Source organism: Narcine bancroftii, chromosome 5, assembly GCF_036971445.1.
Source record: "Narcine bancroftii isolate sNarBan1 chromosome 5, sNarBan1.hap1, whole genome shotgun sequence".
NCBI lineage: Eukaryota > Metazoa > Chordata > Chondrichthyes > Torpediniformes > Narcinidae > Narcine > Narcine bancroftii.
In genome coordinates this window covers 224,080,347-224,095,278 of record NC_091473.1, presented here as the reverse complement: position 1 = coordinate 224,095,278, position 14,932 = coordinate 224,080,347, and the positions used below count along the sequence as shown (strand labels likewise).

General features: G+C 44.7%; 1 protein-coding gene across 7 annotated transcripts in view; it reads left to right on the top strand.

Moving 5' to 3' along the window:
* The window catches only part of LOC138764956 (DENN domain-containing protein 2C-like), a 110,982-nt gene extending 97,187 nt beyond the window's left edge, over positions 1-13,795 (top strand). For 3 of the 7 annotated variants that reach the window (XM_069941458.1, XM_069941456.1, XM_069941457.1), the window contains exons 16-20: positions 71-112; positions 2,246-2,357; positions 4,532-4,771; positions 8,837-8,923; positions 10,859-13,795. In XM_069941458.1, the coding sequence (XP_069797559.1) occupies positions 71-112; positions 2,246-2,357; positions 4,532-4,771; positions 8,837-8,923; positions 10,859-10,890 (513 nt within the window). In that variant the 3' untranslated portion in view covers positions 10,891-13,795. Of the gene's footprint in view, positions 1-70; positions 113-698; positions 2,358-4,531; positions 4,772-8,836; positions 8,924-10,858 lie in introns of those variants that run through there. The other 4 variants (XM_069941459.1, XM_069941462.1, XM_069941460.1 and 1 more) reach the window with 4 other exon arrangements.
* Positions 13,796-14,932: the final 1,137 nt, after the last annotated feature.

Here is a 14,932-nt window from a genome sequence, read left to right as displayed (position 1 = left end):
ATGCCAGTGTGAGAAGAGATCATCTCCGAACAGTGCACTCACTCCCTGCCTGTTACTCTCTGTTTTCCAGGTGCTGGTCGTGGACTTGTGTACTGACAAGTTCCTGAGGAGGGTAAGTGCAATGCTGTCTCTGTGAGTGAAGGCCGTGTCCAGTCTGGGCAGTTCCTTCCTAACGTGCAGGTTGGAGTGTACTGAAACCTGAGGCCTTTGTGAGACAGAGAGACACCTTTCAATGGATGTCCTCATCTTGAAACTTTTTTTAAAAAAGAATATAGTGTAAAACAAATGTCTGCAGACGTCGAGAGTGAAATAAAACCGAACAGGTCAAATAGTGTCCTTTATATAGCAAAGATAAGCTACAAAACCAATATTTTGGGCTTGAGTCTTTTATCAAGATTTGAGTAAAATGTAGGCAGGTGCGGAAACAAAATGGCCAGTTGCCTGCCTACGTTGTTCTAACCTTGATGAAGGGCTCAAGCCTGAAACGTTGACTATGCATCTTTATCTTTGCTACATTAAATACACTGTTTCACCAACATTCTGTTTTAACATTTTTAAAAATCTCCTCTCTTTAGGAGTTTAGCCTTATGTTGCTTCAACATTACATGTGAGGGAGAGCTAAAGTTACCTTGAAAGCAATTTGGGGAGAGCAGAGTTGCTGGAGTGCAGTCCAATTCATTCCCTCCCTCCCTCACCAGGCAACAAAAGGAAGTAACCACTGTAAACACACTTCAGGTTGAATAGACTCCAGACGAAGCAGGATTTTCACTGGCTGACAGAGAGAGTGGTGGGTAATGTATGCTGAGCCTCCCTTAGAATCAGAGCCTCCAGTCTTGGTGGGAGATTGGAACCATCCTGCCTTGTTTAATCCAACGTCCAGAGGTTTACAGATGCCTACTCAGTGCCCCAGGATGCCTCACGAGGATTGATGGCAATGAAACAACAGAGGGAAGTACATTTTAATTTAATTCAAGGTAATTTTATGATCATGTACATAAATACACCATTTGTTAACTTTTGTTTGCCCATAAAGACACACAAAGAAGCATTAGCCAGCTGCCCCAACCAATAAGAAAGTCCCTTCACAGACACCTAGTGTCATGGATTTGCCTCCTGCTCTCCCATAACCTCTGCAGCAGCATGATCTCCTGTCCGTTCTGGCAGTGACCCCCGAGCTCCCAGTTCCGAACCTCCGGTCAGGAATCTTTCGACACCTGAGACCCTACTACAGGAGCCCTGCTCACCATCGTGAATCCCTGTCCCAATTCCTACACATCAGTTCCATCAGCCCATGGCCTGGTGTGAATCATTCAGCCTCCGAACTTCACATGGTCCACTTCCAGGCTTCTCCCTTTCCTTTGCTCTGATCTGGTCTGCAAATTCCCAGTAGCCCCCACCACTTTTGGCTTGCTGCCAAGCGTGGTCACTACCTTGGCCACAGTCTTCCATGGGTTTGTGGAATGATATTTTTTTTAAAAACAGCCTGATTATCCACCACATAATGGGATTGTTTTTCGTCGAGTACTTGGCATGTGTCTAATGCTATTGGATTAATACCATCACATACTCGCTCCCGGGCCTCTGAAATGGGAGGAGCTTCTCAGTGAGGACAAGTAACTGTGGAGAAACCACACCTCACCCCCACCCATGCTCTCTTCCCCTTCACTACCACACATACAAATGCAGATGTGTGCCCACTCTATATGTACAGGGCAACAGGAAGCGTTTGTCTAAGGGCTTCCTGCTGTTCTTTTGTTTGACCATTATGTTTTTTTGCGATTTCCTAGTTTTTTAAAGGGAAACCGATGACTTTGGGAGATGGAAGTGATCTTGTCTCATTTGTGTTTTTGTTGCCGGTATCATAAAGATGTATTTCAAAGCATTTGGTGCTGTGGGTTGTCTGTATTGCAAGTTTACCTGTTATGATGGCATTCCTGAAGCACCATAAAGCCCACTGCCTCCTTGCTAAGATGGGCTCCCTCTGTTGCCATGAGAGACTAATTGCAACCCAGGTGTCTTCAAGGGATAAGCAAGATGTGGAGAAACTCAGCAGGTCTCAACTTCTGCAGGAAGTAAAAAGGTAACCAATGTTTCAGGTTTGAGCCGGGGGGCTCAGATCTGCTGAGTTTCTCCAGCACTTGGGCGCATTGTACTACAAGCACAGTGTCTGCTGGCTTCCTTGTTCAACTCCAGTGCTGAGCCCTCTGTTTGCATGGTTGAATCTCTGGACTCTTTGCCCCGACAGATGGATGATGAAGATTCCATCCTTCCTCACAAGCTTCAAGCTGCACTGGAGCACATCTTTGAGCAGAAAAATGAGATGCTTGCTTCAGACGAAGGTGCAGAGGGGGGAGATGGTGAGTAGCAGCAACTGATGGACTTGGTGCTTCATTACTTGTTTTGGCAAAAGCTAATGGAAGGTCTGTTGGTGCCTTCAGGAGCACTGTAGGTGCAGCAGGCAGTTTGGAGATGAGGGAGAGTTTACCATGAGGGAATTGGAATGCAAGAGGATTGTACAGATTGGTTAAGTTTGCCTGTGGATTACCCTACAAATAGGATTGCTCTCCATTTTTCAAGAATGTTTTCATGGAAGGAGTGTTCTTTTACTCCATTTCCCTTTGATGAGAGATCATGTAGAATAGGCTTCTGCTTTTGGAATTGTGAAAAATAACCATTAATCTCATAGTGATGTGTCCTTGAGCTAGTTGCTTTGGAACCAGAGAGACCATCCATATAATAGATGGTCTTTTCAGGCTGAGATTAAAAACCCAGAAATGCTGGAGGAACTCAGCAAGACTTGCGCCATATTAACGATAGTGTGGGCCTGAGACCTTCTTCAAAGGATTAATTTTCAGGTGGAGAAAATGGTTGTTGAACCTCTGGCAAAAAAAAAAGCGAGTTGCTGGACGAACTTAGCAGGTCAAAACTTGATGCAGTGTCTCCACCGGAAACACTGACTGTCCATTTCCTTGCATTGATGCTGCCTGGTCTTCTGAATCCCTCCAGCAACCTGGGACACTTAATTTTGCACCTGCAGTCTCTTGGAAATCTTTGGAATCATCTACCCCAGTGAGCTGCGGATCTTTGCTTAAAGCTGCAGTTGAGGTTTTTGAACCCCTAAGGAATTGAGCAGGATGGTGGGAGAAATGCATCTTCTTGCTGAAAGTTGAAGCAGACTAGTTTTAATTTTTTTAGTTGAGTGGCCTGCCCCCCATTTTTGTAGTATTTGGAGAGCAGGGATGCTTCGAGAAATCCCCTAATTTCAACCTCCTCCATTCCTCTCTGTTCGAAGGTGACCCCAGGAGACAAAAGATGGACCAGAATATTCATGGAGTTCTTCCACTGGCAGCAATAATGGGCCTTCCTGAGACCCAGACTTGCCTGTGCTGTGTTTACTAAATATTGAGATGGGTTTGGGCTCCTGGTAATGGAACAGAAGCAATCTGGCACTACATTGTCAGGTTTTGGAACTGAAAAAGCTCATCGTACCTTAGTATTACTTTTTCTTTTGCCATAATCAATCCTGCTTTTACATGACAGATTTAAGAGTGAAATGGACCTGAGGAGCAAGAGGCTTTAGCCCATGTCCCTCTAGACCAGGGATGGCCAACCTTTTAATTTAGACCGACAGCATGGCATGGTTACAGGCCATTTCGGCCCTTGAGTCAGTGCTACCTAGTTTACCCCGGTTCGAACTCGTGGGCTGAAATGGCCTGTAACCATGCTGTAGGTCTAAATTAAAAGGTTGGCCACCCTTATTCTAGACCTTTCTGGTACATACATCTCTTCTTTGGCTTGGCTTCGCGGACGAAGATTTATGGAGGACAGCATCATTGTATTGCTTCTCCCACTCTCTCTTGCAGCTCATTCCAAATACACACCATAAGACAGCCCTGTTGTTTGCAATGTATATTGACTGATCTGGATAAAGAAGTAGATGGGTGGGTTATAAGTTTGCAGGTGACACTAAGATTGGTGGACTGTGTCGATGTGTATCAAAGAATAAAGAAAGGATTTAAGATTTCTTTATCGTCATGTAACAAAACAGGTGTAATAGTACAATAAACTTGCTTTAGTCTACTGTAAGGCAGACCCATTGGCCATCAGCAGAAATTGCCGGGTGTCTCTTACAGTCAGAGAAAGAGAAGTAAAAGAGAGTCTCTCTCTCTCTCCTCGTGCCCACTCCCTCCCGAGTCACCGAGTGTCTATTGATTAATCTCCTGCAGCCTTCTCAGTCACACATAGTCCAGTCCAAATCATCCGTAAACCGAGCTCCAGATCCGCCGCTGTTTTCCCCAGGTGCTCCAGTTTCCTCCCACCTTCCAAAACCTTTGGGGTTTGTAGGTTGATTGGGTGTAATTGGGCAGCATGGGTCTAAATGGCCAGAATCTGTTTCTACTGTGTTGTCAATAAAATTTAAAAATGTTTCTTTCTGACTCGCCCCCGGGTGACCAAAGCTTTGCTGGAATTGTATGTAAAATGATGTAGTAACATGTTTGTTAGCGTCTGCTCACACTGCCTCTTTCCCTAGCTCAGAACTCTCTCAGCACACTTGTGTCAGAAGCCTGCGTCAGGTTCTTTGTGGAGATCACGGGCCACTACTCGCTGCATATGTCCGTCAATGAGAAAGGTGAGCGGTCATTCCAGAGAGATGCTTTCCGGAAATCCCACACTTCCAAGAGCATTAGGCAGTTCCTGGAGCTTTTCATGGAGACGCAGATGTTCGCTGGCTTTGTGCAGGATAGAGAGCTCCGGAAAAGTGGAGTCAAAGGTTAGTGCTGACGGCGCCATTTATTTGAGACACTGATAATTAATGTTGTTTGTTAGATTTTCTGGGAGTATTTTTCGATCTCCTGTTCTGTTTAATCCTAAAATACTGAGTCACAGAATACGTCATTTGGCCAACCTGACCAGGTGGACATTCTGGGCTAGCTCTATTTAGCCGCACTTGCTCCATAACTTTCTGGGCCCTTCCTCTCCTTGTACCTGTCCAGGTGCCTTTTGAATGCTGAAATTGTACTTGCTTCCATCCTTCGGCAGCTTGTTCCAGATATGGACCACCCTCTAAAATGTCTCTCCTCTTTGCTTAAACCCACGTCCTCTCGTGCTAGAATCCCTGTCTTGGGAAATAAGTTGTGAGTGTTCACTTTATATGTGTTCCTCATGAATTTGTAAACCTCCACAGGTCACCTCTCAGCCTCCTACACTCCAGGGAATAGCATGGCAGCCTATCTTACCTCTCCCTATAACTTGAGCCCTCAACTCCCAATTAATTTCTTACACACTCTTTCCAACTTGAACTTTTAAAAAAATTTTAAATGATTTTATTTACAGCACGGTAGCAGCCAACTTTGACCATTTAAACTCATGCCACCCAAACTAATCTACAACCTCGTATGTTTTGGAGGGTGGGAGGAAACCAGAACACCCGGTGGAAACCCACTTAGACAGAACACTAACTCCTTTTGAGAGCACCAGATTCCAACCCGGGTTGTTGGCACTGTAAAAAGCCTTGCGCTAATCGCTACGCTGACTGTTTTGTTTGCCCCTTTATTATTTCCATGTTTTTCTCTCTATGATTGTTAACATTATATTTCTAGACTAAGGGATAGAGCACCCGATACCTCCTGATGCTGTTGACCATCACCTAGATTAACGATCGTATTATTAACTGTTTTTCGCTCAGTTTGGGAACATTTATTGTTCAAAAACAATATTTACAGTATGCTAATTTAGTGCAGGGAAACTGATTTCCCATTTTAAATACCCCTCCTCTGTTTTGCAGGGCAGTCAGCTCACACCTATTCATTGCTCTTTCCAAAATCTCCTCCACAAAGAATGGACTTGAGGAATAGGAGGAGGATTAGTCTGTCTGGCACATCGAGCCATTCAATGAGATCTACCTGCCTTTTCCCAGATCCCTTAATTCCCCTCTATATAAAAATCTATCCAAACTGCTCTTAAGTATATTTACCATGGTTGCCTCCACTGCTTCAATGAGCAGCAAATTCCACAGATTCACCACCCTCTGGGGTAAAAAAAACAGTTCCTCCTCACTTCGGTCCTAAATCTACTACCCTGAATCCTGAGGCTATGTCCCCTAGTTCTGGTTTCGCCCACCAATGGAAACAACTTACTTCCTCTATCTCTATGGTTTCCACTTGTGTGAGAAAGTATCCTAAATTAATCCATTGCTACATCACGACACTTCATTTTTATCGCTCTAAACCAGTACTCTTCGACAAACCTTTAGGGTGACTTTCTGTGTACTCAGCTTTGCTTGTCTGGCCTTCCTTCATCAAAACTTCTGTGTGATTTCAGACTAATGTATATTGCCCACCGTTTTGAGTTTTGTGTGCCCGATGGAAATGTGTGGGGGCTGGTAGTCAAGGTGGGGAGCTGGCTGATGGAGGACCTCCGTTTTCTTCAGGCTGACTTCCAGGCCGAACATTTTGGCAGTTTCCGCAAAACAGGACGTCAAGCGCTGAAGAGCTGGCTCTGAATGGCTGAAGAAGATTGAAAAGAGGGTTGGTGCGAGAACACAGCCTTGCTTCACGCCATTGTTAATGGAGAAGGGTTCAGAGAGCTCATTGCTGTATCTGACCCGACCTTGTTGGTTTTTGTGCAGTTGGATAACCATGTTGAGGAACTTTGGGGGGGCATCCGATGCGCTCTAGTATTTGCCAAAGCCCGTTCCTGCTCACGGTGTCGAAGGCTTTGGTGAGGTCAACAAAGGTGATGTAGAGTCCTTTCTTTTGTTCTCTGCACTTTTCTCACAAAGATAAGCGTATACAGAGCCGTTGTCATACCCACACTCCTGTTCGGCTCCGAATCATGGGTCCTCTATCGGCATCACCTACGGCTCCTAGAACGCTTCCACCAGCGTTGTCTCCGCTCCATCCTCAACATTCATTGGAGCGCCTTCATCCCTAACATCAAAGTACTCGAGATGGCAGAGGCCGACAGCATTGAGTCCACGCTGCTGAAGATCCAGCTACGCTGGGTGGGTCACGTCTCCAGAATGGAGGACCATCGCCTTCCCAAGATCGTATTATACGGCGAGCTCTCCACTGGCCACCGTGACAGAGGTGCACCAAAGAAGAGGTACAAGGACTGCCTAAAGAAATCTCTTGGTGCCTGCCACATTGACCACCGCCAGTGGGCTGATATCGCCTCAAACCGTACATCTTGGCGCCTCACATTTCGGCGGGCAGCAACCTCCTTTGAAGAAGACCGCAGAGCCCACCTCACTGACAAAAGACAAAGGAGGAAAAACCCAACACCCAACCCCTGCAACCGCTGCAACCGTGTCTGCCTGTCCCGCATCGGATTTGTCAGCCACAAACGAGCCTGCAGCTGACGTGGACATTTACCCCCTCCATAAATCTTCGTCCGCGAAGCCAAGCCAAAGAACAAAATATTGCCCACCACCACCACACGTCTTTGGAACTTTTCTGGGTGATTTTGCAGCTCTACGATGGGTGGATACATTATTTCCCCTAATCGATGGTAGTCCATCCCATTGTGTTTGCAGACTGATTTTCTCTGCATCTTGGGGTTTTTGTTTGTCAGTTTTGATTCCTCTGCTTCTAAGTCTTGTTTTCTGGTCCTGCTCCACTTTACATTTTCTTGGTCATTTTTCATTCTAAATAAAACCATGTTTGAGAAGCCAGCTCTTGGAAAAGACCAATTTCTGTTTACTTAGACCACAATGATAAATGCAGCCCCTCCTATGTTACACACTGTTGCTTTATTATATTGCCTGATTTGTTCAGTTCTCTGATCCTATCCATGTGTAATCTTTTCTTTACCAGACCTTTCCCAAAATTGTGAATACTGTATAAAATAAACATCTGCAATTTTGGATGATTTCTGTACCATGCTGTCAGTAACAAAATCCTTGTCCTTTGGCACAATTCTGCATACTATCTTGATCAAGCTGTTTATGTATTTTATTTCCTCTGGCTCATTCCAGTAGTATTCAACCAACTTGTTCCCTCTGTGGGAAACAATCTGCTTGAGAAACTCAACAGGTTGAGCAACATCAATGGTCGCTGTTTCAGGCCATAACTTTTCTTCAGGATTGAGAAGGCAGAGAGGAGATAGCCATGATGGGAGGAGTAGAACAGAGGCCAGTAGGGAATTGGTGAATCGGGAGGTGGTGAAGAATGACAGATAGAGGCAGTTGGAGGAAGATGAGTCACTAAGTGTGGTGATAAATGAGGGTTATATTTCCTGGTATAATGCAAATGACTTCATGGGTCTATAGAGTGACAGATGTCAATTCTGTTGGCTGTGAGGAAGTTGCAAGGCTGCCCTATAATGTGACGTGGACAGGAAAGCCCTCCCCATCATCGAGAACGTGGAACAATGCAGCAATCATCAGCGATCCGCATCACCTGTTCTCACTCCTACCATCTGAAAGGAAGTATAGGTGCCACGAGGCTCACACAACCAGGAACAGCTGCTACCCCTCCACCATCAGACCTGTCAACGACAAAGTCATTCAGAGACTTCTTTCTAGATCTGTTCCATTAGACAACTTTTCAAATTTTACTTTTAGTCCAAATATGTAAGTCATCAGGAGCTGATTGTTTTGGATTCAAATCTGGAACTAGTGAAAAGGGGAGCTCAAGCACTGCCGAGTGAAGATGAAGGTTGTAGGTTAGGGTGACGAAGAGGGTTAAGGGTAGAATGGGCCAGAAAGGCAGGCTAAAGGCCTGTTTTCAACAATCAGCCCATTTCCTCACACAATTGCTTGGTTACAACCCCCAGCACATAATCCTGAAAGCTGACATACTCATTGATCAGTGATATCTGAATGTTCCCTACGTAGGTCTCTTTGAGGTGCGGGCAGGGGAATACCTAGAGACCATCCCTGAAACTGGACCAAGCAGTGTCAACAAGTTCCTTAAAGGCCTTGGTGAGTATTGACCAGTTCAAATTCTCTCCCCAGCTCCGAATGAAGAGTGTTTATGGTTGTATACATACAATAAATGCAATATTCAAATGCACTGATTCTTTTTTGCTTGCTGCAGATGCACAGGTATGGAAAATATACTAATAATCTATAAATATAACTTGAATTACCAGACAATAGAAATAAATAATTAATATAGGATGAATATTCATAGCTGCAGTTGATGCAAGAGGTAATGTTACATTAGTGCAACCTCTATTTCTCTGCACCATGTCTAAGGACACCAATATCCCCAACCTCTCCATTCTCACACACATCCTCAGTCCCCCACTGATGTCCCCTTGGGGGTGAGAGGACAATCTCACCTACCACTTCCATATTTCACGAACTGCATCCGATGGGAGGAAGTAATGTTCCCCACATCCCATCCCCTCTCCTGCACACAGAGCATTCACCACACCCATCGTGTACATCTTCCTGCACAGGCAGCTGCGGTAAAGCAAACACCAGTCTCACCATATCTGGAAGATCGCTGGTGCCTTGGGGTGGGGGTGGTGGCACAGAACTCTCTGATGAGTGTCCAATTCCTGGCAATAACAGTGACTGTGACCAGGAGGCCTGTTTCTAAAGCACTGCTTTTTACTTTAAGGATCCTGACAGTGCTGTTTAACCAGCACTAACCCCTCTACTAAACGTACTGTATTAACCCTTTGAACTCCAGCCATTTTTAATCATTCATGATGTATAACTGGGTTTATGGGTAAACTACAGTACGAACCAACTGATGTTTGGGTATAAAAACAATCCCAGAAAACCAGGCCTGTTGGTAGTCCCTGAAAACAGGGTCATGGAGTCCAAATGGTTATCTATACCTGGTTTAAATGACCAAGTACTGAAGGCATACACCATTTGAGTTGTGGACTATGGGCTTTCTCCTGCTCTTCCTTCACCGAATAATTAACAATTTAGGGGGAACTGTGGCCACAGGGCCTTATAGTCAGTGCCAGGGTTGTTGAAAAAGTGTGACTTCCTGTTGGTTTGCAAATAAATGCTCTGGGTTGCTGTGTGAGCACTCAACGTGCTCACATCTACATGGTCACCATTATCAACTCAACTCTGAAGTGATCCAAAGCATTCATCATGCTAGTGGTGTCTCTTCCTTCTCACCCTTGTTCTGTAAACCATCCTGCCCCAGACCAGCCCTACTCAGTTGACTGCTATGCATCGTCTCAGCCCCAGAGTCAATGAACAGCTGCCCTCCCCAATAACCAGCTCTTGTTCTGTTTCAAGGGCTGAACTATGAAAATATAAATTAAGATGGCAACGGCCTCATTATATCGAGAATCATCGTCTTCTGTGATTCAACCTGGATGTCTGCATTAAATCAGCCACTGCGCTCGAATAGGTGTGGTTTAGTGGACTGGAAATAAGCCAAGTGGGGAATCAAAGGCTTGAACTCAGCAAGTCTCTAACCTGCTGAGCTCACACTCTGACCCGTGGGTTGGAGGATCAACATGAGCATCTAAGGCTCAGGCTGATAATTATTGGGACAGCACAGTAAGCATTGCGATCGGAACCAGGGGTTGAATCCCACTGTCGTCAGGAGTTTCTACATTCCCCCCATGTCTGCATTGGTTTTCCCCAGGGGCTCCAGTTTCCTCCCACCGTTCAAAACGTACCAGGGATTGAAGGTCAGTTTGGTGAAATTGGGCAGTACAGGGTTGTAGGCCGAAATGGCCTGTTAGCATGCTGTATGTCTAACTTTTAAAAAAACAATCTTCATGAATGAATTACAAGAGCCTTGTAGCAATTTGATATGGGAAACGCTAGATTTACGGACTTTAATTGAAATTAATGTGTTATATTCAGGGGAAAATGTGTTACAAGACTGATTACAGTTCTGGTGAACCTTCCTGAAAGTAATTTTCTCACCAATAGGAAACAAGATGAAATTTCTTTCCAAGAAGTGAAACCAGATGCAATCACTTCATCATGGATTCTACAATGAGCCATCATCTAACCGTGCAGTGAGGGCCCCAGAATTTACCTTTGCTGGGCATCAGGTTGACTGGAGTGACCTAGGTTTGTGCGAGCTGTTTCCACCCACGCCCGTGTCTTTGTGCATGTTGCACTAGGGTCGGAAGCAGCATCAAGTATTAAGCTCCTCACTGCAACGCTGAACAATAGCAGCATTCCATAGAAGGCCATGTCCATTGCCAGGAAACTACCTGGAAGAAATGAGAAGTGGTTCCATTGCAGGATGGATGTGAGTGGAAGAAGCTGCAGGATCAGTCTTCTCCCCAGTAAGGACCATCTTTACCATCTGACCCTTGCTTCAATTTGTTTGGACGTTCTTTCTGACTTGCTATGGACAAGAGCTTTACACAATCATCCTAAGTGAGCTCCGTGTTTGAACTGATTGGTATCCTCATGTTGGGATCACAGATGTGACATCAAGTACCATAAAGGTCATTTCTCATATGGGAATTTGAGGGCATGTGTTTTCCTGCACCAAACCCTCCCTGATCAATGCATGTCTGTACATGCACTCCTACTCTCTCATATGCTGAAAGCTGATGGATTTTTGTATGGCTGGGATCAGTGTTCAGGGGAAGAATCTGACAGCCATACTGTATATTTGAGGAGGGATCTCTGAAGTGACAATAGCTCTTGGCCACTGGGCCCGCAACCTGAGCTGGGGGGAGCATTCTCAAGCTGCTTCACACAGTCAAAAACAACTTTTTTTTTAAAGTCAATTTATGAAATTGCTGAGTTAGTATTTGAGACACTGTGGGAACTGTCACTCAAAGTCATTAACATGGGGGGGATTGATGAGATTTTTCCTTTTAGATATCCTGTTTGCCTTACAGTGGAACTTATTAATTTCTAAAAGTGGAAAAAGGCCATCTGTGGAAAGGAAGGTCACAATTACAAGCTACAATACTCATTGGCAACAAAACATCCTAACTATATTGTCAAGGCAACATAAGTCTTCCCATCTTACTAAAGTGCCTTTATGTAACTCAGCAGCAGCTATCCATTCATGTGGTTAGGCCAACCTTTTGTAGAAGCAGCGAGGACTTGTCAAACCTGGCGTGTATTACTTACCTTCCCTCCCCTCACTGGACGGGAATTGGATGTGGGCGAGGTAACCGATTTTACTTTCCTCTCAGTTCAGAGAAACTGAAGTCCATTTGTAAGACGAGTAAGGTTTTTAAACTGCAAAAGAAAAGTTGAGTAATAGCCTCCTAGCGACCCTCTGTTCAGATGTCAGACACTTGCTGAGTTTCATCCACTTTGTAGAAAGCCACGGTCAAAAGTTCCTGTTGTCAGTGGATGTGAGCGTTAAGCTTCACAAATGTAATTCAAGTCACCTCTGGTGCAGTGATCCATGGATTGTTCATTGAATGTCAGCATGGTTGGTAGTCTCTTCAGTCTTTGTGTTCAGTGAGATTAATTTACAGAAGGTAAACTGCAGGAGGAACTCAGCAGGTCGAGCAGCATTGGTGGGGGAAGGAAACGCTGGCGTTTCAGTCGAGGCCCTGCAGCAGTACTGATGGAGGGTCTTGACCTGACACAGTTACTGTTCCTCTACCCTCCCCTCCCCTCTAGATCTGTTGGATTCCTCAGATTCCAGTGTCCCCAACTTAATTTACATGAGCTCATAGATGCGTTTTTGTTAATAGTTGTAAGATAGTTTATTACAATTACTTGGCTACTCACTTGGACAAATCACAAGTCTAAACTAATCAGGCTAAGACATTGACAACCTTCATCCAGTGCAGCCAGTTACTGAAGGGTAGGAGATACTCTGCCCATTGAACATACAATAGCCCTGGTGATATACAGTGATACAGCCACACGCCCTTAATACCTTACCAAAGGCTCTTGCGTATTCTTTTCTGTAACTGTCCAAAATCCCGTTCTTTGTCCAGACAGAATAAACACGTACCATTTCAATAAGTGCAGGAAACATTCAGAGTCAGGCAGCATCTCTGGAAAGAGAAATCAGCTTGACATTAGAGACTTTGTCAGGCTTTTCTGCAAAAAAAAGGTTTCAGACTTGAAACATTAACTCTTTCTCTCTCCATGCCCAATCTGCTGAGTGTTTCCAACCATTCCAGTTTTTATCTCAGAGTTCTATTTATTGACCAGCCAAAGAATGCACATTAACACTACAAAAACCAGTGATTAAATTCTCTCTCCCTCCCCACTCACTGGCACTGCATACAACCCTTGTGTTGATATCTGTACATCGTTCAGTCCTTAGTTGTGTCAATTGTCCTGGGATAGAGATACACATGCGGGCATGTGTGTCTGTCTCCCTAGAGCTCCCAGAACTTTCACTGATATTTCTCCGGACTTTAGTCATTGTTTTCCATTGAGCTAAATAATGGGTGGAGATAGATTTTACAAGAATATCTCATTTGACAGAAAGCACTTCCATAGATCCTGGGGTGGCGTTGTTTAGATTTTTTTTCATCTTTTGTATAAATGTTTTCATAACCTGGAGATTAGACACTTCACTCCCTCTCTAATTGATCCAATGACTGCTCTGCCCTGGCGCCGAACTGTTTTTATGGACTCGAAGGACCAAGCCAAGACCTACAATACCTTGGCCTATTTGTGGAACGTCACTACAACCACAGCAGTGGACAGTGATTCCAGTGAATAGATTGTCAGTGAAACCGCTGTTACATAGTGCACAACAAAAGTTGGCCTAGTCTCCATGTGTTGTAGTGAGAGGCGGTGCTTCACAGCACCCTAATCCTTGCAAATGTGACGAGTCGGCACTGTTCGACTGCCTATGTAGGAGAAATAACTAACAAATATTTTGTTTACATGCAAATTGTAAAATAAACATTTTTGAACCAACACACTTTGTATTATCTGACACATTTCCTTCTTAATTGGTCGATGGTATCCCCATTCTCCCCCCAGTAATGCTGTTGTGAGTGCAAGGTGCCCTTATGCCTGAAGATCTGTTGTTGCAGTGATTCACACTGACTGAACGTGTGGGTGCAGAGAAGGCTGCTTCTTCCTCCCCACACGACCTCTCTGGGAGAGAGACCACTCCAGTCAACCTCAGTACCATTCTTCACCCAGGCTGGTGACTGATGGAATTCGCTCTATGCTCTCCAGTCTGAAGGATTCAGTGAATCAGGTAGCCTTATGTGGAGAACCTTTGACAACCCTTCATCAGAACTAGGAAAAATTGTGAACACAAGCCCATTAAGCTGCAGAGAATGGGAGATATGTCTGTGATGGGGTGCAGACCAGCCACAATGATTTCATAAAGAGACAACAAACCTAGAAGTAAATTGAAAGGGAATGGTTGAGCCATATCTGAGAAGAGAAAAAAAGATGATTTAAAATGGTTAAATTCTACATTGGGGGCTGAGAGCTGCAATGTGCTCACATAAAAGATGAGGTCCTGATCCTCAAAATTGGATTGGAAGAGAGAAGTGAGGGTGGGATTAACTGTAGAAATTCCATAGCAAACAGTGAATGGAATACTCTAGACTGAGACAAATGAATCATGGCAACACCCAGAAGGAATGTTTTTGCCCCTGAATAACAGGAAGGGAACAGAGTTGCCGTAGCTTCAAGAGACAGGATTAGGAAATAGAAGAATGAAGCAAGGAGCCACAGAGGGAATGGTTCCTTGGGAATGGTGTGGGGGAGGAGGGGGAGGTAAGGGTTGAGGGTCGATGCATTTGGTGGGCAGAATCCCACTGAAAATGACCCATTGAATATAGAAGCTAGTGACAAAGAAAGCAAGGATGCAAAATCTTACCCTAATTTAAGATGGAAGGAGTGAGATGTGGTTGAGGGTCCTTCAACTATTGTAAAGAAGGCACAGCGAGGGGAAGAGAAGAGGCACTGATGGGGAAATTATCATCTGAACAGATAGAATGGGGAGGGAGAAACTGGGAACGTGGAACAGAGGATGGGGAGAGGTGTGGTTGAGATTGCTGTGGGCCTGTCATTGACACTGGTCACTGAGATGGA